Source organism: Zootoca vivipara, chromosome 3 (assembly GCF_963506605.1).
Source record: "Zootoca vivipara chromosome 3, rZooViv1.1, whole genome shotgun sequence".
In the NCBI taxonomy this organism is placed as follows: domain Eukaryota; kingdom Metazoa; phylum Chordata; class Lepidosauria; order Squamata; family Lacertidae; genus Zootoca; species Zootoca vivipara.
In genome coordinates this window covers 10,301,788-10,327,157 of record NC_083278.1, presented here as the reverse complement: position 1 = coordinate 10,327,157, position 25,370 = coordinate 10,301,788, and the positions used below count along the sequence as shown (strand labels likewise).

Below are 25,370 nucleotides of genomic sequence, written 5' to 3'. Positions count from 1 at the left end.
TGGGGAGAGGCATTCATTCGTCTTCGTTCCTCTTCCACTCAGGCAGGCAGTAGCATGTGGGCAGAATATTTATTTCTCTCGTGGAAGCTGCCAAAAGCAGGTACATGTCAACACAATCTCTTTCTCAATGAGGTGGGCTTAGTTGGGAGCAGATGGTGGACCCTGTATGTTCTTCTCTTAGTGAGCTGGTCAGCAGAAGTATGAGTGTAGTGGTCGTCTCTCTGAAATGGGCAGCAGCACGTGAACAGAGAAGTAGCAGGCTAGGCAAAGAGCTGGCAAGTAGGCAATCCATCTATTACAAGGCCTCTCTACTTACAGGAAGTGGACGCAGGTGGCGCTGTGGTCTAAACCACTGAGCCTCTTGGGCTTGCCGATCAGAAGGTTGGTGGTTCGAATCCCTACGACGGAGTGAGCTCCCGTTGCTTTGTCCCAGCTCCTGCCAACCTAGCAGTTTGAAAGCATACCATCGCAAGTAGATAAATAAGTACCGCTGTGGTGGGAAGGTAAACGGCCTATCCGTGTGCTCTAGCTTCCGTCACAGTGTTCTGTTGCACCAAAAGTAGTTTAGTCCTGCTGGCCACATGACCCGGAAAGATGCCTGTGGGCAAACGGCAGCTCCCTTGGCCTGAAAGTGAGATGAGTGCCACAACCCCATAGTCGCCTTTGACTGGACTTAACTGTCTAGGGGTCCTTTACCACCTTCTTCCTCTTCTTCTTCTTCTTCTTCTTCTTCTTCTTCTTCTTCTTCTTCTTCTTCTTCTTCTTCTTCTTCTTCTTCTTCTTCACCTTTTTATGTGTTACTTGCATTTGCGAATGAACAACATTGCCCTAGTTGACTGTCTGCTTTCCCCCTTCTTTAAAATAAAAATAAAAATAGATGTTTGTCGCCGAAGAAAATGTGGATTTTCGGATACACGTGGAAAATCAAACACGAGCGCGAGACGATGTGAGCAGGAAGCAGCTCAGACTCTATCAGCTGTACAGCAGAACAAGTGGGAAGCATATTCAAGTTCTAGGTAGACGGATCAGTGCCAAAGGAGAAGATGGAGACAAATATGGTAAGAGGATTTCTGTTTATTTGCTATGCCAGCTTCCAATGTGTGAATATGGGGGGCGGGGAGGCAGGGGGAGGCAGGCCTTCAGTGTCATCCGCCACAATGAGGAATATATTAGGCCTAGCCAATATATATATATATGATATTGAACGGATTACAGATGCCTGTGTAGGCATAGCCAGTTAGAACAGAGGCAAACTGGACGCCAATTGCTTAGGTGAACTGGTGAATTTTACGGTAAGAATAAAATGGCTGAGGATGAGACATGAGATGGTTTTGCCCTAATTGAACCACTTAATTTGCCTCCAGCTTGAGTCAGTCGTTGCTACTTTAGGTTACTGTGTTGCATGCTCTTTTTTACACTTATATCATGACTTCCCTGACATCCTGAATTATTGTACAGTGGAACCTCGGTTTATGAACACCTCGGTTTACGAATTTTCGGTATGTTGTTAGATATAGAGAGATTGTGTCTTCGGTGGGTCAGTGTGTTTCGCTGTTAACCAGGAGATTGATGGTTCGAGCCTACGCAGGGACTGCTGTGGCCAGTATCCCTGCATTGCAGGGGGTTGGACTAGATGGCCCTCAGGGCCCCTTCCAACTCTACGACTATGATTCTGCACTCAGATGGACAGGCATGTTCTATACTACCCATCTCCACCCCCTGACCATAGTTCAAAAGGCTACTCTCTACACCATGTAGCCACAGTGAAAAGGCTCTTTTCATGCCACGAAGCTGACTGATTAGTTAACTGGACATGTGGGATTAACTTTTATGTCACCTGATCCCTCTGATCAGATTCTGTGCCTTTGTAGTATACCTTTCCTAATGTGATTATTGTGTTTGCTAAAATTAAATGCGTGTGAAGTGATCATGGGCATTTTTCTTCCTTTAAAATTGCATTCAGTCACATAGCCACAAAAGATATTTCATCCAAGGGTGGCTAATGAATTTAAATAAAAAGTACATTTGCCCCCTTTTGCGCCAGGCAGCTTTGCGGGTGGGTCCCGGGCCTCCCTTGAAAACCAGCCTATCGCAGGCCAGATCCTATTCCTGCTGCCAATGGCGGCAGGAGTTTGGTGGGCATTTCCCTGGGCGCAGGACCAATTGACCAACTTGGCACCGTGCCCAGAGGAAGTTCAAATTACCAGCTTGCAAGGATGGGCAGGAGTGACATGCGCCATTGCTTGCCACGATGCCTATGGCCAAACCTCACATCTGTAACCAATAAAGTTGTGGCCTTATTTGATCCCCAAAAGCAATATGCCGTGTGTTGTCTAGTTATTTGCGCCTTAGGGAATAGGATGGTCACGGGGCCTCGATACGCAAGAACAACAATGACACAACGCCTTAAATATTACAAATTCTGTTTGTAAATATTACAACAATTCTGTTAAAATAGCTACTATCTGTTTTGGCTTCTGATTGCTGGTTGAAAAAAGCACGTATTTTATTCATTAATTGAGAAATGCCCATGAATATTCAGGGGCAGGGGGACATCATCATCAGCAGACAGAAGGAAGCAATTGCAGAATCACATTCAGTTTTAGTAGTGCAGCTGAGGCTCCAATAAAGTACTTTGGCCGCCTCATGAGAAGAGAAGACTCCCTGGAAAAGACCCTGATGTTGGGAAAGATTGAGGGCACAAGGAGAAGGGGACGGCAGAGGACGAGATGGTTGGACAGTGTTCTCGAAGCTACCAACATGAGTCTGACCAAACTGCGGGAGGCAGTGCAAGACAGGAGTGCCTGGCGTGCTCTGGTCCATGGGGTCACAAAGAGTCGGACACGACTAAACGACTAAACAACAAAAACCAGTGTTTATAAGGCATAATTACACAATTATGTAACACACTGTTCAGCTGCAAACATCTCTAGTATTCTGATCCTCTATCAGTGTTTTGATAAACTAGAAGCTTGACCCAAAGTAAACAATTCCCAAAGTTTCCCCCTTAACCATTTTGATTCCCTAGCAAAGATATTTCCTTTGTCTACACGAACCTTGCCATGAGCAGAACATGTCATCTAGGATCATGAAATGTTGCTGAAGAAATTGAGGATTTGCATGAACCTTCTGCTATTTGGGTAGATAATTTTGGTGGCCTTGTGGAATAAGAAAGCCCTACAGTCCAAACTTAAGCCCTACAGTCCAAACTTAAGTGTGTTTATTCAGAAGTAAGTCCCATTGAGCTGAATGGAGCTTACTCCCTAGTAAATGTGTTCTGCATTGCAGCCTTAACTGCTTTCCAGAAAGTACGGATAGCGCAAACCTGATGGATCTCTCTGGGAACAGTGTTCCAGGGGGATATCTCTACTGCACCTATTCTCTGTCAATCTGCAGGCAAGGTCCAGCTCTGAGGGCCTTCTGGCGGTTCCCTCACTGCGAGAAGTGAAGTTGCAGGGAACCAGGCAGAGGGCCTTCCCATGGTGTCTGCCCTGTGGAATGCTCTCCCATCAGATGCCAAGGAAATAAACAACTACAGCCATACCTCGGTTTAAGTACGCCTTGGTTTGAGTATTTTCAGTTTAAGTACTCCGCGGACCCATCTGGAACGGATTAATCCACTTTCCATTACTTTCAATGGGAAAGTTCGCTTCAGGTTAAGTACGCTTCAGGTTAAGTACAGACTTCCGGAACCAATTGTGTTTGTAAACCGAGGTACCACTGTATCTGGCTTTTAGAAGACATCTGAAGGCAGCCCTGTTTAGGGAAGCTTTTAATGTTTGATGTTTTATTGTGTTTTTATATTCTGCTGGAAGCCGCCCAGTGGGGTGACCATTGCAGCAATATGGCCCTCGGTCCCATATACCTGAAGGTCTCCACCCCCATTGTTCAGCCCGGACACAGAGATCCAGTGCCGAGGGCCTTCTGGCGGTTCCCTCACTGCGAGAAGCAAAGCTACAGGGAACCAGGCAGAGGGCCTTCTCGGTAGTGGCGCCCGCCCTGTGGAACGCCCTTCCACCGGAGGTCAAGGATATAAACAACTACCTGACATTTAGAAAACACCTAAAGGTAGCCCTGTTTAGGGAAGTTTTTAATCTGTGATATTTTAATGTATTTTGGTATTTGTTGGAAGCCGCCCAGAGTGGCGGGGAAACCCAGCCAGATGGGCGGGGTATAAATAAATAAATAATAATAATAATAATAACAACATAGCAGCTGCTGATGCCATGCTCTCTCTCTGTGGGCATGCTCATAGCATCAATCCATGCCTAGTGCAACCAGACAGAGAGGAAAACAACCTTGCTTACCTCTTGTTGGGCTTCAGAGCAGGGCAGAAGCAGCCAGTGGAAGACTATAGCTTGACAGAACTGGAGAACCGACTTTTCACGTATACGTATGATGGCTTTCTTCAGACAAAAGTGGCAACCGGACACCAAAATCTTTCTGAGATGGTTCCTATGGCCATTATTAGCTTTCGTGTCGCTGCCGGAGTTAAGGCGACACCCTTTTCTCCCCCACTTCTGCTTGTGTCAAGAGAGTTTCTTGGGATTTAGTCTGTCTCATCAACATTCCAGTAGCCCTATTGAGCCTACTAGTGCCCCAGAATTGAGCCTCAAAGGTGAGGAGTTTTGAGACATTAACAGGGTGACTACTGTCATACTACTTCTAAGCATTAAGTGTTTACAAACCCACTAAAGCCATAGCTGCCAAGTATCCCGTATCCACCGGGAAAACCCCTTTTTTTCTTACCGTTTCCAGCGGTCTCCCGTTTGGCGGAAAATCCCGGCATTGTCCCTTTAATTTGCTTCTTCCCGGCGGCCATTTTTCTGGTGCCGCTTTGCCCTTCTATGGGCACCAGAAAATGGCGGCGTCGGAAGTCGCTTCCGCGCATGACCGGAAGTTGCGTGACGCGACTTCCGGTTGTGGTTTGCCCTTCTATGGGCATCAGAAAATGGCGGCGCCGGCGTCGGAAGTCGCTTTTACGTGTTTCCGGTCATGCGCGGAAACGACTTCCGGAGCTGGCACCGCCATTTTCTGGTGCCCATAGAAGGGCAAAGCGCCACCGGAAGTTGCGTCACGCAACTTCCGGTTATGCGCGCGCTGCCGATCCCGGATCTTTACGATCCGGACTTGGCAGCTATGCTAAAGCACATTGTGAAAGCATCTTTGCATTAAATTCTCAAATAGAAAACACCGGCCAAAAAGAGATGAAATTGAGTTTGTGTAATGATCGTTTTGATGTATTGCTTCTGAAAGGAGCTAGGATCCATTTAATCAGATATTAATCAGGCTAAGTCTAAATGCCAGCTACTTTCGAGATATTTCACAGTGGCAGGATGCATAATATTTCCGAAGTGCTTTTAGATCATTGATAAACACAAGGAGGATTACGTCTGGACAGATTACTTAAAATGTGACTGTTCAATAATTAGATTTCCATCTTTTAATTCTCTAAGATGTTCTCCACCCCACCCCACCCCATCCAGGATAAGAATGTGAAATGGTTTACTAATTCTTTTTCATGCCCTGACTTTTTTAAATAAAATAAAAAAAACAAAGCTTGGGGGGGAGAGGACAGGAGGAGGAAAGGAGAAAAGATACACATTACATGGTATCTCACACTGATGGTACAGATAGGAGAGCAGGCAGTATGTATTTCCGAAACACTAGATTTTTCATTGTACAAAAGAGGGAAGACATTCTATACTCTTTGTTCCCTCTTTGTGTGTGGTTCTCTTGCAGAGCTTTATCTGTATTTCACAGCTCAGAGATTGTATTACCAAGTATCAGACTTAAGTGTTTGGCTAAGAGGTAATTTCAAAGTTCCTCTGTGCTGGGCAGAATTGTTTTGTGCACGGTTCAACTTCATACCTGAATGGTCTGCCGAGAGCCAAAACATTTGGGGAAATGACAAATTACATAGAGGTTGCATGGCTGTAATACTGCACAGGACATGTTGAAGTTGAATGAACTAGATTTTTGGATAATGGGGTTGGGTGGGTCAGAACTCGGTTGGTAAAGCAGGTCATAGGTTTGATTCTGAGCATCTCTAGATAGAGACATCCAAAAGGCTGACAAGCTAATAATACCAGTCGGTGTAGACCATGGGTCGGCAAACTAAGGCCCACGAGCTGGATCAGGCCCAATTGCCTTCTGGATCCAGAATCACCGCATGGATCGCCAGCGTGTGTGCGTTCTTTCCCTCTCCCTTCCTCTCCCTCACACGGCAGTGGTGGTCACGCCTCCTCCTCCTCCTCCCTCCTCCCTCTGGGCTTCTTCCCGCCCTGCCTAGAGGAGGAAGGAAGGGGGCTGGGCTTTGTTAGTGCCAGCAGGAGCAGCAGTGCTCGAGTGGCCACCATTTTAAGCAGCCCCTCTCTGGAGCCCTTTCGCGCGGCGCTCATCGTTCCTCTGCCACCACCAGCCCCTGCCACTCGCAAGACACAGGTAAGCAGCCACCGGGGCTCGTGGTGCTCTTGCATCATTTCCCCCCCTCAAAATATAGTCAGGCCCCCCACAAGGTCTCATGGACAGTGGACCGGCCCCCTGCTGAAAATGTTTGCTGACCCCTGGTGTAGACCATCTGAAGCTAGCTGACCAGTGGTCTGCTTTAGGATAATGTGATGGCCTAGGTTCCATTTCATCATTTGAACTTGTGCTCATAGTCTTGTGGTTGTTGGGTTCATATTATAAAGCAGCAGTAGAATAGACACATCCATACTTCAATTTAATGTGGATTGCACCTTCTGTCCATGCAGTGTTCTTCTCCAATGGCTGCTGTCTCTCACTTTCTCCTTCCTTAGTCTGGAGATTCTCTATGTCAGGGGTGGCCAACTCCCAAGAGTTAATAACTGGCAGTGATTTACCCCCTTTTTTGGGGTTTGGGTCAAAGTTGTTGAGTTTTTTTCAGGGAGGAGGTAAATGTTGAGCTTTTTTTTAGGGGAGCCACAGTTGTTCAGCTTCTTTGAGGGGGACCGATGATCTACCAGTGATCTACCGCAGACGTCCAGTGATCTACTGGTAGATCATGATCTACCTGTTGGACATGCCTGCTCTATGTTTTGAAAATCTGGAGAGCTGCATGGATGCATAGATCTGGTTCTGATCTGTGCCCTGGGCAGGAGATGGAAATCCCCTGCATGTCATTATGCATTTTGTCATAAGTGGGATAAAAATAGATATGATGATGATGATGATGATGATTTTGATGATGATTAACAATCCCACTTCCCCTACCTACAATCCATTACAAACTCAGGAGAAGAGGAGGAAGCAAATGGTAGCAATTTTTTTTCTGCCATCAGAAAACAAGTGGTAATACGAACTACTGGAAGGTAATACAGAGCCCAAGCAAAGACATGGCTAGATAATCACAAGCCTCTTTTTTGGCAGGTATCAATTAAAGAATGTTATTTGGAAATTGGTACTTCTCCCTAAGAACTGGGTGCACACAAACAGCCTGACCGTTGTGGATCAGTCAATACCCTCTATGAGCTGGATCTCTGATCTGTAATTTATTTGGCGTGGAACCAGTCCTATGGCTATTTTCTCTTTAAGCCAAGTATTTCTGCTTGGGTTCGCCTCCCTTTTGCAGTCTGAGAATGGCAGGAAGACCAAATAACTTTAAAAAGCCCTCTGTCTCCCTCTCCCCCCCCCATTTTCTTCACAGCCATTTATTTTCACAAACTTAGCCTCAGGACAGAGATGACCTCAACATAATGATGATCACTCACTGTGGCAGCTGTGCGGTCATATGGGGGAACCCGCAATTGGGCCGAGGCAGGGAAGCTTGCGTTTGGGCCAGCTGCTTGCTGGCCTGCCTCTCTTCTGCCCAATGTTTGACTGTCTCCACCCATCTCATTCTCTCCCGTCAGATTTGGGTGGTGTGGGTGGGGATGGCAGGAAAGTTTCTCCTTGAAAGCGGCTAAGAAGATGTCAGGAATGACGCTGCAGCAACGTGAATTAGAAGCATTGGGCAAGGCTGGCTTTGTTTGAACCACAAACAGCAAAGTGAGCCGGACCTCCCAGGATTCTCTGGGTTAGGGGAAGGGCTCAAATACCATCACCTTGGATTCTGTTCTGAAAGGTTCAGCAACCATTTAAAATGTGCCGTAATCGTCTTATTTGAAACATCTGTGCTTTTAAGGTTTCATTCTTTATTTAATCGGCTGTGTTTCTGCCTTTGTGAGGCAGATGGACTCCAGGGAGGAAAATGTGTTTGTCTAGAAGGGAACTTCTACTTTGAGCAACTTTTTGGGGCACGTGAACTCCTGGATTGCAATATTTGTGTACCTCCCCCACCCCCAAGGTATATCACATACATAAGAAATTTCACCACCCAGAGAACTGCTTCATGCCTAATGGGAGACAAGCATTTCTTTCTTTTCTTTTTTTTTCTAACCCCCCCCCCCAAAGTGTGTACTTATCAGCCCCCACTACTGTTGGCTCGCTGCAAATGTCTTAAAAATGTGCTTGCATCCATTGCCTTCTAATTCTAATGGATTGTGGTTGTAAGGAGAGGTTCCACTGTATTTCATAGTTCTGTGTAATATCTCTTAATCTGCTCGTCATCACTCTGGAGGTCTTTGGGTCAAAAAGCGCTATTAGGCAAAAGGGAATTGGGAAAAAGATGAATCTGGGTGTGCGGTGGAGTTGACAGTCCCATAAAGACTGTTGTGGCATGTAAGGGGGAGAGAATACAGAGATCCCCCTCCCATCATCAAGAGCAGCTCCTCCAATAGCAGCAATGCCAGCGGGGAGGGGGAGGAGTCCAGTGAGGAAGGAGGAAGAGGGATGCAGGGCTCTGGCAACACAGAAGAGCCCCTGCTACACATGAGAGAGGAAGAGAAAGAGGGGGAAAGGGGGGGGGGGAAAGGAAAACATGGAGCGTAGACCCTTCTTCCCCCCGGTTCCGGAATTACGCAGGAGAAGGAGGGGAAGAAGGTTTGGCATCCCGAGACTCTTATGCTGGAAGAAGTCAAGGGGCGGTCCATTCCCGGATTCTGCCTCAGACTAAGCAGACATGTTCTACACACCAATTCCACTGTAAATAGACTGCACTAAATAAAACTGTCTAAAGACAAGAATGTGGAGCGTCGTTACTCTAGAGTAGTCGCAACAACAACCTCTGACATGGCAGGATGCCAGCTAGGGAATACTTGAGGAAATGTGGTTTTTTTGTGAGTTGTCCCCAGGTACGTTCTACTCAGAGTAGACCCAATGATATTAAGGGACCTAAATTAGATGTGTCCATTGAGCTGAAATCAGCTTAATGGACTTTCACCAACGCGATGGGTTGTTGAAAGAGTTTGGTCATCTAGGGCTGTTGTCCTATACACAGTTCAAATGAAGCTCCTTTGTAGTTCATGGGGCTTACTTCTGAGTAGACATGTATAGGCATGTGAGTGACAAATGTGAGACACGCGCCCCTCCCTCAGGCTTAAAAAATAAATAAATGACGGCTCACTTTCTCCTAACTTTAATTGCCTTCTGCACCTGCAGAATGCATCCAGCAGAAGTTTTGTATGGTCCAACTGTCCCTGTCGACTGGGAACAGTCTGTCTTTTCCAGTCCATGTCTCTGGCAAATCACCATTCCTCCTTTTGACTTTTGGGAATAGCTTGTCTGAACATGGTTTGTATGAGTTGCTAGAGTTGTCCAGCTCTCTTCTCCCACCAGGACTTTAAGATTTCTGAACAGGAGGGAGATGTAGCTTGTGGAAGGCATCATGCAAGGCCTAGCCTGCCATTTCACATAGCCTGCTGCATGTGATGTACATTGTACATTGTGCAGAACAATTGTATTCCCCCTGTATATCTTTGGTGAGAAAACACCATTACGTTTGACGTTTCAAACCAGTTGAGATCAGGGCATTGCAAAGTAAATGAATGGAGCATTGATCTGGTGGAGTGGTGCTTTCAGCAATGAGTAATCGTTTGCACTGCTTTGGCAGTGACCCATGCTATAACACTAGGAGTAGACAAATGTGTCCCTGTGAGCAATGTTGGAGGATGTGCAGGTAGATCAGGTGTCCTGCCGTGTCGTCCTGTCTTCCTCCTCCCGCAAACTCCCATTTATTTCCCCTAGGCAGACAGATTTCTCTGGGAAATCCTAACCTCTTATTTTCATGTAACGAGCATGGCAGGGGGATGCCAAGTTTGAGGCATAACACTAATTTTGCTTGTTAAACCTTTTAATGTAGGAAATTATGAATGGAAATGCCTTGAAGATAATTGAAGCCCTTTGAGTTTTGAGTCTGCGTCTGTGTGTGCAAGTTCTAGGCAGTGATTTAAGTGTTCCCTCTAGAATTGCAGCGTTAGAAACAGGATCCCATCTGCGAGCAATTTGAGAGGAAGTGAGACAATGGAGCCAATTGCAACTCCAGTTAGATAATCAATACAAATATTGTTAGCGTCGTGATTTATCTTGCAAGGGTTTTTTTATTTTATAAAAATGTGAATGCCAATCCCCTAAAGACAAGTCAATAATATAATGTTGTCCAGCCTTAACTTTACCATGGCTGAGGCTGCCTCATGCAGCTGCTCTTCTGAGTATTATTATTATTATTATTATTATTATTATTATTATTATTATTTGATACCCCGCCCATCTGGCTGGGTTTTCCCCGCCACTCTGGGTGGCTTCCAACAAATACAAAAATACATTAAAATATCACAGATTAAAAACTTCCCTAAACAGTTCTCTTAGGATGCTGTATAGCTGGCTCTGTAATTGTCAAAATGCTTTTGTAGATGAATCAGGGCCGGTCAGTCCATGAGGCAAGGTGAGGCAGTTACCTCGGGCGGCAGATCTGGCCTCCTCTGCCACTGCTTCCCTCTGCGACTGCCTTTGCCACACCATGCCCGTTTCCTCCATGCCCAGCCGCGGTGCTGGGTTGGTGCAGAGGAGGTGGCAGCAGAGGGAGGGGGTAACAATATCGGTTTTCCTTGAAGCTACAAAATGTCCTGGGCCACCCCTGAGGTGTATCAACCTTAGTTGTCATATCTCTGTCCTGGAGCTGTCAAGTGAGCCCAGGTAGACCACAGGGCAGGCAAGCACAGGAGGCATGGAATGCAATTAGCTTTCCATTAACAGAAAACAACAACACAGTAGAGTCCTCTGGTTTGTCTTAATCCAGCTGAGACTTTGCTGGACCTCTTCCCCCTCCAGCCTTTCAGTCTGGATCCTTCCCAAGCAGACACAATGTTGAGGGGGTGGTCTCCTCCTATGGACTCTCCTCTGTCTGAGTCTGCACTCACACTGCCACTATCAACCTGTAACCCTGACCTGGAAGGCCCTCCTTCTCCTGACGCACGCCCCGCCCTTGATTGCTACAGCTTCCATGATCCCTAGCTAGCAGGACCAGTGGTCAGGGATGATGGGAATTGTAGTCTCAAAACATCTGGAGGGCCAAGGTTGAGGAAGCCTGATCTAAGTCATCATCTTCTGTGTCCTCCCTGTGGGGCTCTTGGCTCGGGTGGCTCCCACCACTCTTCCTCATCCAGCCAGTCCCCGACAAACCCTATCTGGCAAGGCAGCTTGGCAACGCTGACTCCAGCTGCTGTGCCGGCACAATGCTCTGGATCAATCCACAACGCCAAGACAACTCTGTTGCCTGTCATATTGTTGTGCTGGTGCAGTGACGATTGTGAGTGCTTCCAGACCTCCTGTTTGTTGAGCATTCATCCTGATTCATTTGTGGGGAGGTTGGATGATGTTGTGTCAAAGCAAGCGTCACCCACACTTTACAATGCGTTTCCCCATCAGAAGTCGTCCAGTCTTTTGAGGAAACAGGTTTGTTGTGCAAGACCTCTCAATGAACTGTAATTGTGCTACCTGGATTTGCCAGCATGTGATTGAATCCCACCCAAAAACAGAGGCCGTCTGGAAGCTGTGTTCCACTCCAGTACTGATTGACTCGAGCAGCGGTCCCCAAATGTTGTCAAAAGTCAAACTTCAAGGTGAATTTGCACTGGTTCTTGATCAGGAGAAGTATCAAAACATGAGCATGGACATGCAAGTTACCGTAGTTTCTAAGGCAGGGGTGGGGGAACCGGCTGCCCTCCAGATGTTGCTAGACATCAACACTCATCAGCTCCAGCCACTATGAACCAAAGATCAGGGATGATGGGAGATGTAGTCCATCATTAAACAGAAGGCCACAGGTTTCCTCACTGCTGTTCTCCAGGGAAGCAAAAGGAGTTTCTATAGGAGTGGTGAAATTTCTTGGAAATGATGTGGGAGATCTGCACATCCTTAGATCATTGGTTTGGGCCATTTGTCTTAATGGTATTTTTCATTGCACTAGAACAGGAAATGGGATGGTCGGCTTGTTCAGCCTTGAATGCCGCATCAGAGATGTGTAATGCCCCCTGGGGGGAGCAGCTGGCATGTGTGTTTTAGTGACATCTCTTTAATATAACACACGAGGCCTTCCTGGTTGGACAAACACTGATAAGCATGGTGCATTCACCTATCAGTGTGATACTCATGTTGGAGCTGTTTACTGTAAATCTTGTGCCTATTTACTCAGAAGTAAGTTGTGCTGTGTTCAGTAGATGAACCTAGTAACTCCTGGACCCTAGTAACTGTATACAGTCGAACCTCAACTTACCACCACCTCTTCTTACGGTCGCTCCAAGTCACGATCGTGGCAAACCCAGAAGTAACCGGCGGGTTTGCTGCCGTCCGCGCATGCGCAGGAGCGACGATTGCCATTCGCACAACGGCGCCTCTCCCAGCGACCCGTTTCGACCTCCAGACAGACCTCCGGAATGGATTACGGTCGCAGATAGAGGTTCCACTGTATAGGACTTCAGCCCAAATGTTTCGAGAATTCTGGAGCGTGCTTGGAGGTCATGGAACTTTGGAAAAAGCAATTTAGTTTGAAATCCTTTACACATTACTATGGAAATAAGATCCCTTTGGCTCTGTGGGGCATATGTAGGACTACACTGTAAGGGTGGAAGTAAAGGTAAAGGGGCCCCTGACCATCAGGTCCAGTCGTGTCCGACTCTGGGGTTGCGGTGCTCATCTCGGTCTATAGGCCGAGGGAACCAGCGTTTGTCCGCAGACAGCTTCCAGGTTATGTGGCCAGCATGACAAAGCTGCTTCTGGCGAACCAGAGCAGCACATGGAAACACCGTTTACCTTCCCGCTGGAGCGGTCCCTATTTATCTACTTGCACATTGATGTGCTTTCGAACTGCTAGGTGGGCAGGAGCTGGGACCAAGCAACGGGAGCTCACCCTGTTGCAGGGATTCGAACCGCCGACTTTCTGATCAGCAAGCCCTAGACTCTGTGGTTTAACCCACAGCGCCACCTGGGTCCTCAAGGGTGGAAGTATGTGATACTTATCAATGGCAGTTCTGTGAGTATAGTGAGCCTTCCTTACTTCAAAGTAGACAGCAATAGGTTTGGGATGCATGGTTACAGTCCTCCATACACTTATTAGAGAGTAGGACTGCAACCGTCTACCTCCCCAATTACCTAGGAGTAAGCCTTTGAGTAGGACTGAAATCAGACCTTTGAGTAAATATGTATAGAGTTGCACTGTTAAACTAACTGGTGTCAGAAAGGCTTACTTCTAAGTAAAGATGCCTAAGTTTTGACCACATGTCATTTTTAACCTTCTGTCCGTTTTTCAGAACCTTTAGATTTAATGGTGGTCACACACACACTTTTTAAAGTGTAACCATGAGGGTTAGCAACTTGCTATATTTTTTTGAACCTCAAAATAGGCTCTCTCGCCATTTTGATAAGGGCACAAATGTGGTGCATAGCTAGGGTGGGCAGCTGAAAGAGATCACAAGAGTCCTGCATCTTGTCAAAGCTGTGAGATAGAGGTTTTTTTTTAAAAGCAGGAACACCTTTGTCACACAAGCTACTCCTCCTGAAATTTCCTTCCACAGGAAAAAGGTGCAGGAAACCGCTTTTCCTCTTTTGCCTATAGCCATCGTGTATGAAACACTTGGTGCAGCCTGATCAGCAGTTAACATATTTTTCCGTGTATAAGACTAGCCCCCCCAATAAATTATGTCAAAAATTAGGGGGCGTCTTATACAGTCATACCTCATGTTGCGTTAGGTTCATGTTGTTTCTTTCCGGCTTGTGAACGCAGCAAATACACTTCCGGGTTTCACTGCGTGTGCGTGTGCATTCGCAGAAGCGTTCTGTGGACTTCGCACATGCGCAGAAGCTCTCTATCACACCGTGTGCGTGCGCAGAAGCGGCGCTCTAGTTACGGACTTTTCGGGGTGCGAACGGCACCCTGGAATGGATCGAGTCCATAACTAGAGGTACCACTGTACACCGATAGTGCCGAGGCCATTTTCTTAAATCTGAGCCCCCCAAAATAGGGGGCGTCTTATACACGGGGGCGTCTTATAGACAGAAAAAAATGGTAGTTTTGTGTTACATATTATTGGAGAATGCAGTTGCATTTGCAATTGACTTTACAACTTTTAATTTTTCATGGGTAACACATTAGCTGGCCAATAGCCAGTGTGGTATTGAATTTCCACCTATTCTATTGACAACTAAATTTAAAGCTCTGTAGCCACTGGAAAAATCAATCCAAACCAGGGTAGGGGGGGGGGATGTGGTGCTGGGATTTAATTGCACTTATTTCCCCAGATGCTTCCCTTACACATCATTTTTGTCACACTGATTTACTAAAGAGTTTCCTGTTTGCGGTCAGTGTTCCAGGAGGATGTTAGGCTCTTGTACTAGAGAAATTTTAGGTTTATTTTACAGTGGAATAAACCTAGGCTTGTGGAATCCAATGAAAGTTTCATTGAGTTCAATGGGATATACTCCCACGTAAGTAGACAGTGGCGCAGCGTGTGGCTACGCAAAATGGTATGGCAGGAAATGACTGAGGAAACTCTGCACATTTCATCTCTGGGGGCTAAATTGGCATGCCCTTTAAGCTGTGACCTGTGTTAAACTTATCGATGGCCTGCTTTAAATATAATTTCTGATCAATCGGGGGCATTGATTTATTTTCCGATCTCCTCCCATCCTTTCCAAACCCTGAGCAGCCTCACTTCTTCCCGGCGAGCAATGGCCTCAATGCAACGAAACAGATAGGAGGATGACTTGACAAACTAAGAACGGCGGGATTTGTTTTGCTCTCCTTTGGTGGTTAAGACGCTCACCACGAGAGTGATAAAAGAAGGTCCACCCCCCCCCCGATGCCTCTGAAAAGAGGGGTTAGCATAAAGACAGTTTAAGAGAGCGCTCTATTGATTTTGTTTGACCTCTAAGCACGCTGCAGTCAGTATGATGTTTTCCCTGTTGGGGGTGATTCAGAGGCCCTGAAGATTTTGCTTCTTCAGTAAAAAATAATGTTGGGCTGCAGGAAAATTGTCTTACTGGAACACCCTGTGAAATGGTTCTTTCCCCCTTGTTTTTCGGATCCACCTGGGCTACTTTAGTTCACTACAGAGGGAGGGATGTGAAATATAAGTGGATAATTATGATGCCGATTCTTAGCAAGGCCCCCAGTACAGTTTGCCTAATGAAAATGCATGACATTGTGCCGTTAGTCTCTTCCAAACTCATGCCAGGCTGCTATCATGCAGAAAAGAAAGAACAAGACAAGAATACAAACCTCTTCTTCTCAAACAGCATCTGGGAACGCAACTGGCAAGGGGTTGTGCTTTTTTTTCCAAATCAGTTCATAGCAGCCAAGTTTTCCCTTTTCTCGTGAGGAAGCCTATTCAGCATAAGGGAAAATCCCTTAAAAAAAGGGATAACTTGGCAGCTATGAATCAGTTGGGTGCAAACCTACTCTCCACTTTTTTTGCTTTTAGGAAATACGCACTGGGGTTTGCCACATGATAGGTCTGGTATCTCTCCCACCCCCCAGTCCCATGATTATCCCTTTCCTGTGTACAATAACCCTCCAAGGATCCACTCCCAGTCTTATTAAACTCCCCCTGAGACTCAGCCTTTAACTGGGAAATGTTTTGCAATTTGCACTTAGTATCCTGCAATTAATCCAAGCATCATTTTTTATTTTTTTATTAAAAAACACCTATGGTATATTGGATCGCTACAAAAATAAATGGTTTGGTGCTAGATAGAACCGTTAAATGAACAAGAGAGAGAGATATTTCAGTAGTATGATCACATTTATCCATCGCTTATTGAAAGGGTGGTTTAAAAATGGGGGGGAAACACATGGGACAGAGATATTGCATACCCTCCAAAATGAAAATAGGGATGTTCTATTCCATTATTATTATTATTATTATTATTATTATTATTATTATTATTATTATTATTTCCTGCCCATCTCACTGGGTTGCCCCAGCCACATAATAAAAACATTATTATTATTATTTTAATTCTCTATACAGGGCTGCCTTCAGATGTCGTCTAAAGGTTTTGTAGTTATTTGTCTCCTTGGCTCAGGGGTCACATAAATCCATACCCTCCAACATTTCTCTAATGAAAATAGGGACGTCCTAAGTGGGGCATTCTGGAAAAGCCGGACATTCTGGGATTAAATCAGAAATTGGGACAGATTCTGTAATTTTGGGAGTGTCGCTGGAAAATAGGGACACTTGGAGGGTCTGATATCGCAACAACTGTTGTGGTTTCCTTTTCATTTCCTTCATAGCCATAAAGGCAAAATTACAGCGCAACACAAGATAACTATTAGCTTATGCTTATGAAGTGATGTTGGAAGGGGCTGAGCCTCAGTGGTAGAGGTAGAGCATTTGCTTTGCATGTAAATAGGTAAGGTAATGGGACCCCTGACCGTTAGGTCCAGTTGCGGACGACTCGGGTTGTGGCACTCATCTCGATTTACTGGCCGAGGGAGCTGGCATACAGCTTCCAGGTCACGTGGCCAGCATGACTAAGCCACTTTTGGCGAACCAGAGCAGTGCACGGAAATGCCGTTTAGCTTCCCGCCAGAGTGGTACCTATTTATCTACTTGCACTTTGACATGCTTTCTAACTGCTAGGTTGGCAGGAGCTAGGACCGAGCAACGGGAGCTCACCCCGTCGCGGGGATTTGAACCGCCAACCTTCTGATCGGCAAGCCCTAGGCTCTGTGGTTTAACCCACAGCGCCACCTGCATCCTTGCTTGTAAATAGTTGCAGGTTTAATCCCTGGCATCTCCTGGAAAGGCTGGGAAAGACCCCTGGCTGAAAGCCTGCAGAGCTGTTGCCAGTAAGTATTGGCAGCATTGAGCTATTTAGACCAAATGTTTGACTTGGGGTCTGTAAGGCAGCTTCCTTCCTAGTCTCTGGGTGTGTCCAGATCTGTTGTGTATGGGCGCCACTGATACTTGGATGAGTGGTGTGCAGTCCACAGTAGTGTGTGTTTTGCATGTAGATTATGCTCCAAAGATTCCTGGTTTAGACTTGTTAGGAAAATGCTTTATTCTGCAAATAATTAGTACAACCAATGCTTTTTAAAATTTATTTAAATGTTTAGGGGTGCTCTCATTTTGATTCAAGAAAACCACCATTTTATACTTCTAATCGGGGAAAATAAATACAGCAAATACAACCAAACTGACCAATCACTGTGCTAGATTCCAATTCCTGCTTCACACATTAAACGCTCTCTTCCATCTTTGACTCAGGAAACACCATGACAGGAAATGAGGCCTCCATCAGGGGTAGCAAACGAACTGACGATTCACTGTGCTAGAGAAGAAACTAATTTTTTTATATTTTTGTACATTTATTCCCCCTTTAGATTCACAAAATGTATAGGGGTATGCATATTCCTGTGTCCCCCCCAAGAAAAAAAGCACTGAGTACAACTCTAGAACTATTGAGTTGCAAGGAAGCTGAAGGTAACTGTCTGATCCTTGGAATCCTTGCACTGAGGAAAGATCTTGCAGTCAGGCCCAGCACCTCCAAGAGCCTACAGTGGCCTCCCCCAATCTGGTGCCTTCCAGACGTTTTAGGCTACTATTTTCACTGTCCCTGACTTTTAGCACTGTTGGGTGGGGCCGATAGGAGTTGTAGTCTGAAACAACTGCAGGGTACCATATTGAGAAGGCTGGATTAATCCATGATCATTATAGGCTGGCAAAAGCAGACGGAGAAAAGAACCAAGACAAGGCTAGATGCCACATGTAAACTAGCGAAGTTCTATACTGCTGGAGCTGTGGAGTGTGTGTGGGGGGGAGGGAGGGCTCCAAAGACATTATATGGCCAATCGCCTATATCACTTACAAGCAGACTACTTTCCAATCCCCAATGGGTCTAGCTGGAGAGCAACTAGAGTCGACCTTCCGAAGAACAAAAGCCAAATTACCTCAGTCGCATGGAACCAAGTGGTTCAGCTCTGCAAAGTTTTGGCAGAGAGCGATGTGCTTCCATTCAGCTCTGCCAAAACTCCTTCTGCCGTTCTCTCTGGACATGTGCAAAGAGAAGCAAAGCAGGTCTCTCTCTCTCTCTCTCTTTTGCACATGCCCTTTTTGGAGCGTGCAAAGTGTGGCTGCCTAGGAAACCATCTTGTCTGCTCCAGGCTTCTGCCTGGTTTCTGTGCCAGAGAAGTGAGACATACAAGGTGGTCCTGCCTTGCATGCTCCAAGCCCCTCGTGTTGTGGGCAAGGTGCCTGCTGGCCTCACTAGACAGGATCAGGGCATTTGAAGTTGCATCTTACTGGGTGTCTAAGCGGGGTCAGCATCTAGTGCACTGAAGGTGCTGTGTTTTCAGTGCTTGCTTGTAGATCGGACATAATAGAGACATATGAAGCAAACCTCCTCAGTAGAGATGGACAGCTTATATTTCTGGTACATCTTAATTTCATATGTGCGTGCTCCTCAGCCTATTCCATTCCTGCATTTATCTGCAAACAGTCTGCATGAAAATTCAAATTTTAATATACCTATCATCTCAGGGTTCACACGCCCAAGCATATTTTACTGTAAGCTATGCATTTTTAACTCAGTTTGGCACTGTGTCACAACATTTGAAAGCGAAGGGTCGGAAGGGGAAGGTCAGGAGACGGAGAGGGAGTGCCAGAGCTCTGGCAACATCCAAGAGCCACTGCTCCTCATGCAGGAAGAGAGGGAGGAGGAAAGAGAGGATGGGACTCAGATGGGCCGCAGACCTTTCCCCCCCCCCCGACGCCGGAATTAAGGAGGAGGAGGAGAAAGGGGAGGAGGTTCGCAGTCCCGCGACTCTTATGTTGGTCCAGATCACGAAAGGGGGCAGTGCCGGATTCTGATTCGGACTGATGAGACAGGAAACCAGCAGCTCACTTCACTGTAAATATTGTGCACTAATAAAAACTTCTGAAAGACAAGCATGTGGGGGGTCGTTACTCAAGAGTAGTCTCAACAACCCTGACAGCTGCCTTGCACGGAGAATGGCGCAGAGAACTTGCAATGTACACAGCTTGCGCCAATAATTGTTGTAGAGAGGGGAAATGCCGCCAGATGGAATTGCCTGTCTGCACTCTTGACCACCAGCAGCAGGAGATCTGCTAGTCACTGTCGCTCTTTTCCCCTTCCCTGTACCCAAGGAGGAAACTGACATCCTAAAGGGGGAAAAAGTTCACTAGGTACGACTGCCTGCCAGTGACTAACATTGATTTGAGAGGAGTTGGTTGACAGACACGGAGTGAAGAGTGAGGACTGTAAGCCCATGCACACTTACTTGGAAGTAAGGCCCATTAAACCAAGTGAGGCATACTTCTGAGTAAACAGAATTTGACTGTTAATTGGGTTCTTTCCTCCACCTTGTTGGTTTATCGTCCTGCCCGGACACTGAGGTCCAGCGCCGAGGGCCTTCTGGCGGTTCCCTCGTTGTGAGAAGGCAAGTTGCAGGGAACCAGGCAGAGGGCCTTCTCGGTAGTGGCGCCCGCCCTGTGGAACGCCCTCCCATCAGATGTCAAAGAGAAAAACAGCTACCAGATTTTTAGAAGACACCTGAAGGCAGCCCTGTTTAGGGAGGCTTTTAATGTTTAATAGATTATTTTATTTCATTTTTCTGTTGGAAGCCGTGCAGAGTGGCTGGGGAAACCCAGCCAGATGGGCGGGGTATAAATAAATAAATAAATAAATAAATAAATAAATAAATAAATAAATAATAATTATTAGAAAACCCTTGCAATTTAAGTTAAAGCCTTTTTGAGATGTTTGGCCCAGGCTGCTGCTCTCTGTCTACAGAGAGGTGTGCACTGCTAAAACGATTCCTATGCATGTACTTTTTAGGGCAGGACTGGGCATAAATTACAAACGCAACCTTGTTGCCCCAAACAGTAACCCCCACACTGAGGTCCCTCGCCTCTTCCCCTAATTCAGGGATCGAAGCCAGGGCTGGATTTAGGTTTGATGAGGCCCTAAGCTACTGAAGGTAATGGGGCCCTTTATATGTCCAGCTGTCCTTTGTCAACAACAAATTGTCACTGTTTTTTTGTGTTGAATATATACTATATGATAATTTATGGACCTAATAGGTATCTAAAGCCACTTGCACATGTTGCCTGGCAACCAGTGCATGCAGAATGTAGGCACCCTAGATCAGGCATCCCCTAACTGCGGCCCTCCAGATGTTTTGAACTACAACTCCCATGATCCCTAGCTAACAGGACCAGTGGTCAGGGATGATGGGAATTGTAGTCCAAAACATCTGGAGGGCCGAAGTTTGGGGATGCCTGCCCTAGATATAGAAATGAGCAAACCAGTGATATTTTAGGGAACAGGCTAGCAGGCAGGACCCATTACTTACATCATAGGAGCCTACACAACACAAAACAGTGTTGCTGTAATGTAGGTTTCATTTTATTTGTTTTTTAATATTATTTTTTGGAAAGGTACATCCAGTGGTTTTTTCCTTTAAAGTTTTTGCCCCCCCCCCAAGAGAGTGGGGCCCTAAGCTATAGCTCAGGCATCCCCAGACTTCGGCCCTCTAGATGTTTTGGACTACAATTCCCATCATCCTTGACCACTGGTCCTGTTAGCTAGGGATCATGGGAGTTGTAGGCCAAAACATCTGGAGGGAAGCAGTTTGGGGATGCCTGCTATAGCTTGTTTAGCTTATGCGTAAATCCAGCACTGATCGAAGCACATGAGATAATGTCACTATATCAAGATTTCTCCCCTCTTCCCCCTGAAGCAGCAGAAAATACTGTGGCGTGAATGAAGTCAGTGGATCTGCTTTTAGCTACAAACCTGCATGTATTGTCATGCTTGGTTCCACAGTCACAATTGCATAAGGGAGCTGTAGGCTGTAGGAGGTCCTTTTTGGGGAGGCGGGAGTTTTTCAACTCTAAGGCTGTTTTTCAACTCTTAAGACTCTAAGGCTGCAATCCTGTATACAATTATCTGGGAGAGTAAGCTCCATTGAAGTCAATGGGGCTTGCTCCTGAGTAGGCATGCATCAATTGTCCTGCAGATGTTGAATTTACTGCCATTACAGCTGTGGACATATACTACGTGCATACAGACGCACAAATAATTCTGATACAGTATGGTTGTGTGTCTGTTTAGGGATGAGATTGTTATGTAGCTGAGATGGTGCTAGAACTTAAATATCTCCTTCACCTCCTCAGAAAACTGTTAGCAAAAATAAAATAAAATTACACAACGGACTATATTAATGGGAGGGGTAGACCTACACTGTGTTCTTCCCCAAATTTGCTCTGGAAGATGGAGAGACCCCCTGGAACACTGTGGCAGGTCTTGGGATCTGAAGAGGGGAGGAGAGAGCAGCAAAACCTGGCCCCCTCCTGCGGAAGCCTCCACTGAACCCAAGGACCTGTATTTTAATTTACTTTTGCATCCACTTGTCATAAACAAAAGCTGTTTCACATTTTTAAGGAGATAGCAAATATACCTGAAGGAGCGTCTCCACCCCCACCGTTCTACCCGGACACTGAGGTCCAGCGCCGAGGGCCTTCTGGCGGTTCCCTCGCTATGAGTAGCCAAGTTACAGGGAACCAGGCAGAGGGCCTTCTCAGTAGTGGCACCCACCCTGTGGAATGCCCTCCCACCAGAGGTCAAAGAGAACAACAATTACCAGACCTTTAGAAGGCTTCTCAAGGCAGCCCTGTTTAGGGAAGCTTTTAATGTTTGATGGATTTCTGTATTTTAATATTTTGTTGGAAGCCGCCCAGAATGACTGGCGGAACCCGGCCAGATGGGCAGGGTATGAATAACAAATTATTATTATTATTATTATTATTATTATTATTATTATTATTATTATTATTATTATACCCAGCCTTCATTGTGCATAGATTGTTACCGTCCGCCCCCCACCCTGCAACCATGCGTACTTGAATTCCAGATCCACAAGAATCTTTCCTGCTTGGTGCATAGTGCAACCTTCGTTTCAGGATATTTCTCACTTTGCTGGGGGAAGAAGAAGAAGAAGAAGAAGAAGAAGAAGAAGAAGAAGAAGAAGAAGAAGAAGAAGAAGAAGAAGAAGAAGAAGAAGAAGAAGCTACAATGAGCTCCTTTGAGCAAATATACAAACACGCATATTCCCACTCGTAAAATGAATCATCATAATTTCAACTTTTATTGGAGGGCACAGAGTAATAAAACCTGCTCACCATACAGAGCAAATAACATCTTTTTATATTAGGCACAGCTTGTAATCTGAATTCAACCAGTGCTTTTTAATGTTCAACGAATTCCTCCAGATTAACTTCTGCTTGGAGCGCTCACAAGCACAACAGTGTGACCTTGAAGAGGCTTACTTTTGGACAGTGTCGAACCTGGCACATGGAGAGATTGATGTGGGAAGAGAATACAGTAGTGCTGAAATCTCTCCTTCTTGGCCACTGGAGACGAGCAGCCAGTCACTGAAGCTCCAAAGATGGATTGGCAACGTGATTTTGAGTAAATACAAATCAACCGAACCGCTGGCCAGGAGTGGGACCATTTTGAAGATGGAAAGTCAATATGTTCCCATAATTTGGGTTTCTCCGTTTTCGTTATTTATTGTTTTCTCATATATCATGCTTCTTTGCCTTTGCCTCTAGCAATGAATCTATAAAAGACATGCTATTTAGTAGAAGTGCTGGAATATTCTAAATGTGCCTGGATTTTCTGCTTGTATTCTGCAGGTCATGGTAATAGAGAGGGCCGTTAGACTCTTTGAGAGGGCAATGAGATCGAGGGCCACTATTCAAACAATTATTCTGCCTATTTAGGGTTCCTGTCTGGTTTTATTTGTGAATTTGTATGTCTGCTTATCTGATTGGCCTTTATACCTAGTGTTTTTATTTGTTATATTTGTATTCTTTGATGCTATGGCCTGTTGGCTATGCGAATAATGTTTTGATTTGATTTGCAGGCCATGGATGCCCCAAATGGTCCATGTTGCTTCCTCGGGCAGGATAAGACCTGACCTTGAGGTCTCTATCCCCAGAGATTATGACTTTCAAATGAGAATTGCGCCCTCAAAATCTGAGCAGTACATATGGAACAACAAACTCTGGACCAAATCATACCTCTTCAAAACAGACACAAAATAAACCAGGCTTCTAATATGCACATGTTTGTATGCAATTTTACCTGATGTACACATCTTTGCAAAGCAATTTTCTTAATATAATGAATCTGTGTATGGTATTTCCATTAAGATGCATTTATATGCAGAATTTACTCTACTGCCGTGTTTCTCCGAAAATAAGCCATACCCTGAAAATAGGCCATGCCCTGAAAATAAGCCACCGTGTTTTTTTTGGAGGAAAATTAAATATAAGACGGTGTCTTATTTTTGGAGAAACACGATATATGCATTTTTGTACGCATTACTGGAGAACCGTGTTGCAAAATTCAGAGGCGTGTGAATTTCGAAGGGCGGTTGGGTTTTGTTTTGTAAAGTGTGCATTAAGTAAGTTCATCTACAAATGTGAACTACATTCCTGCCTCCCCCATCCCTAGTCCCTGCATCTTCTCTTACACCCATTTCATGCTGCAAGTAGCTTCTTTTCCTTCAAGAACGTCAACAACATCTTATGTATCCTAGAGCGAGCAACTGAAATATCAGATGATGGAGCTATATGTTTATATGGATAAGATTTCAATATGTAGGCAATATAGATTCTCTCACTTGTTCATAGCCTGCAGGTTTTATTACTCCCCACAGACTTTACATAATTTTGGCATAGCTCCCTCTTCATTTATGTCATGATTAAGGAGTGGATGCAAGGTCATTCTATCATGTATCGTTGGAGTCAATGTTTGGATTGTAAAAAAAAGGGGGGGGGTGCTGTATTTGGATATATTTCAGCAGTTCTATGGGCTGTTTTGCACATTAGGCATTTTCTACACCCAGGAAGTCTGTTTACTCTTCACAACAAAGGTGGCATACCTTTGGCACTCCAGATGTTGCTGTATTACAACCCCCCACCACCCCTGACTGTTGGTTATGCTTGCTGGGTCTGATGGGGTTGTGGGTTTGGAGTTCAGTAACATATGGGACATTGCAGGTTAACCACACCTGCTCTAAAATCCAGCCATTTTTTGACCCGCAAATATACGGAGGAGCTGTTTGATTTGTTTGGACTTGATTATATTTCTTTCTTGGGTTCCATGATCACTGCAGATGGTGACTGCAGTCACGAAATTAAAAGACGCCTGCTTCTTGGGAGAAAAGCAATGACAAACCCATGACAGCAACTTAAAAAGCAGAGACATCACCTTGCTGACAAAGGTCCGTATAGTTAAAGCTATGGTTTTCCCAGTAGTGCTGTATGGAAGTGAGAGCTGGACCACAAAGAAGGCTGATTGCTGAAGAATTGATGCTTTTGAATTATGGTGCTGGAGAAGACTCTTGAGAGTCCCATGGATGGCAAGAAGATCAAACCTATCCATTCTGAAGGAAATCAGCCCTGAGTGCTCACTGGAAGGACAGATCGTGAAGCTGAGGCTCCAATACTTTGGCCACCTCATGAGAAGAGAAGACTCCCTGGAAAAGACCCTGATGTTGGGAAAGATGGAGGACACAAGGAGAAGGGGACGGCAGAGGACGAGATGGTTGGACAGTGTTCTCGAAGCCACTAACATAAGTCTGACCAAACTGCAGGAGGCAGTGGAAGACAGGAGTGCCTGGCGTGCTCTGGTCCATGGGGTCATGAAGAGTCGGACACGATTAAATGACTAAACAGCAATAACAACAAATATTTCTGTGCCACTTACATGCAATAAAACAACAACGTGACAGAACAGCACAAATACAGCCTAAATCAAATGGAATGATCAACAAATCAGCAGTGAAACAATTATAATATCCAAAACATAGCTAATAAAGCAACAAATAAAAAAATAAGCTAAAGCATCACAATTAAAGCAAAATTCATTTTATATTATTAACAAATCAATACAGTATTTATGTACTCATGGCCAGATATCACCCCCGGAAGTGTGATAGCACTCTG

At 45.5% G+C, this 25,370-nt stretch overlaps 1 protein-coding gene across 1 annotated transcript in view; it reads left to right on the top strand.

Annotated features, from left to right (window-relative positions):
* Positions 1 to 25,370, top strand: part of LOC118082516 (fibroblast growth factor 18) — a 117,244-nt gene that overhangs the window by 57,714 nt on the left and 34,160 nt on the right. The window contains 1 exon segment of the mRNA XM_035110150.2: positions 878 to 1,058. Within this exon segment, the coding sequence (XP_034966041.1) occupies positions 878 to 1,058 (181 nt within the window).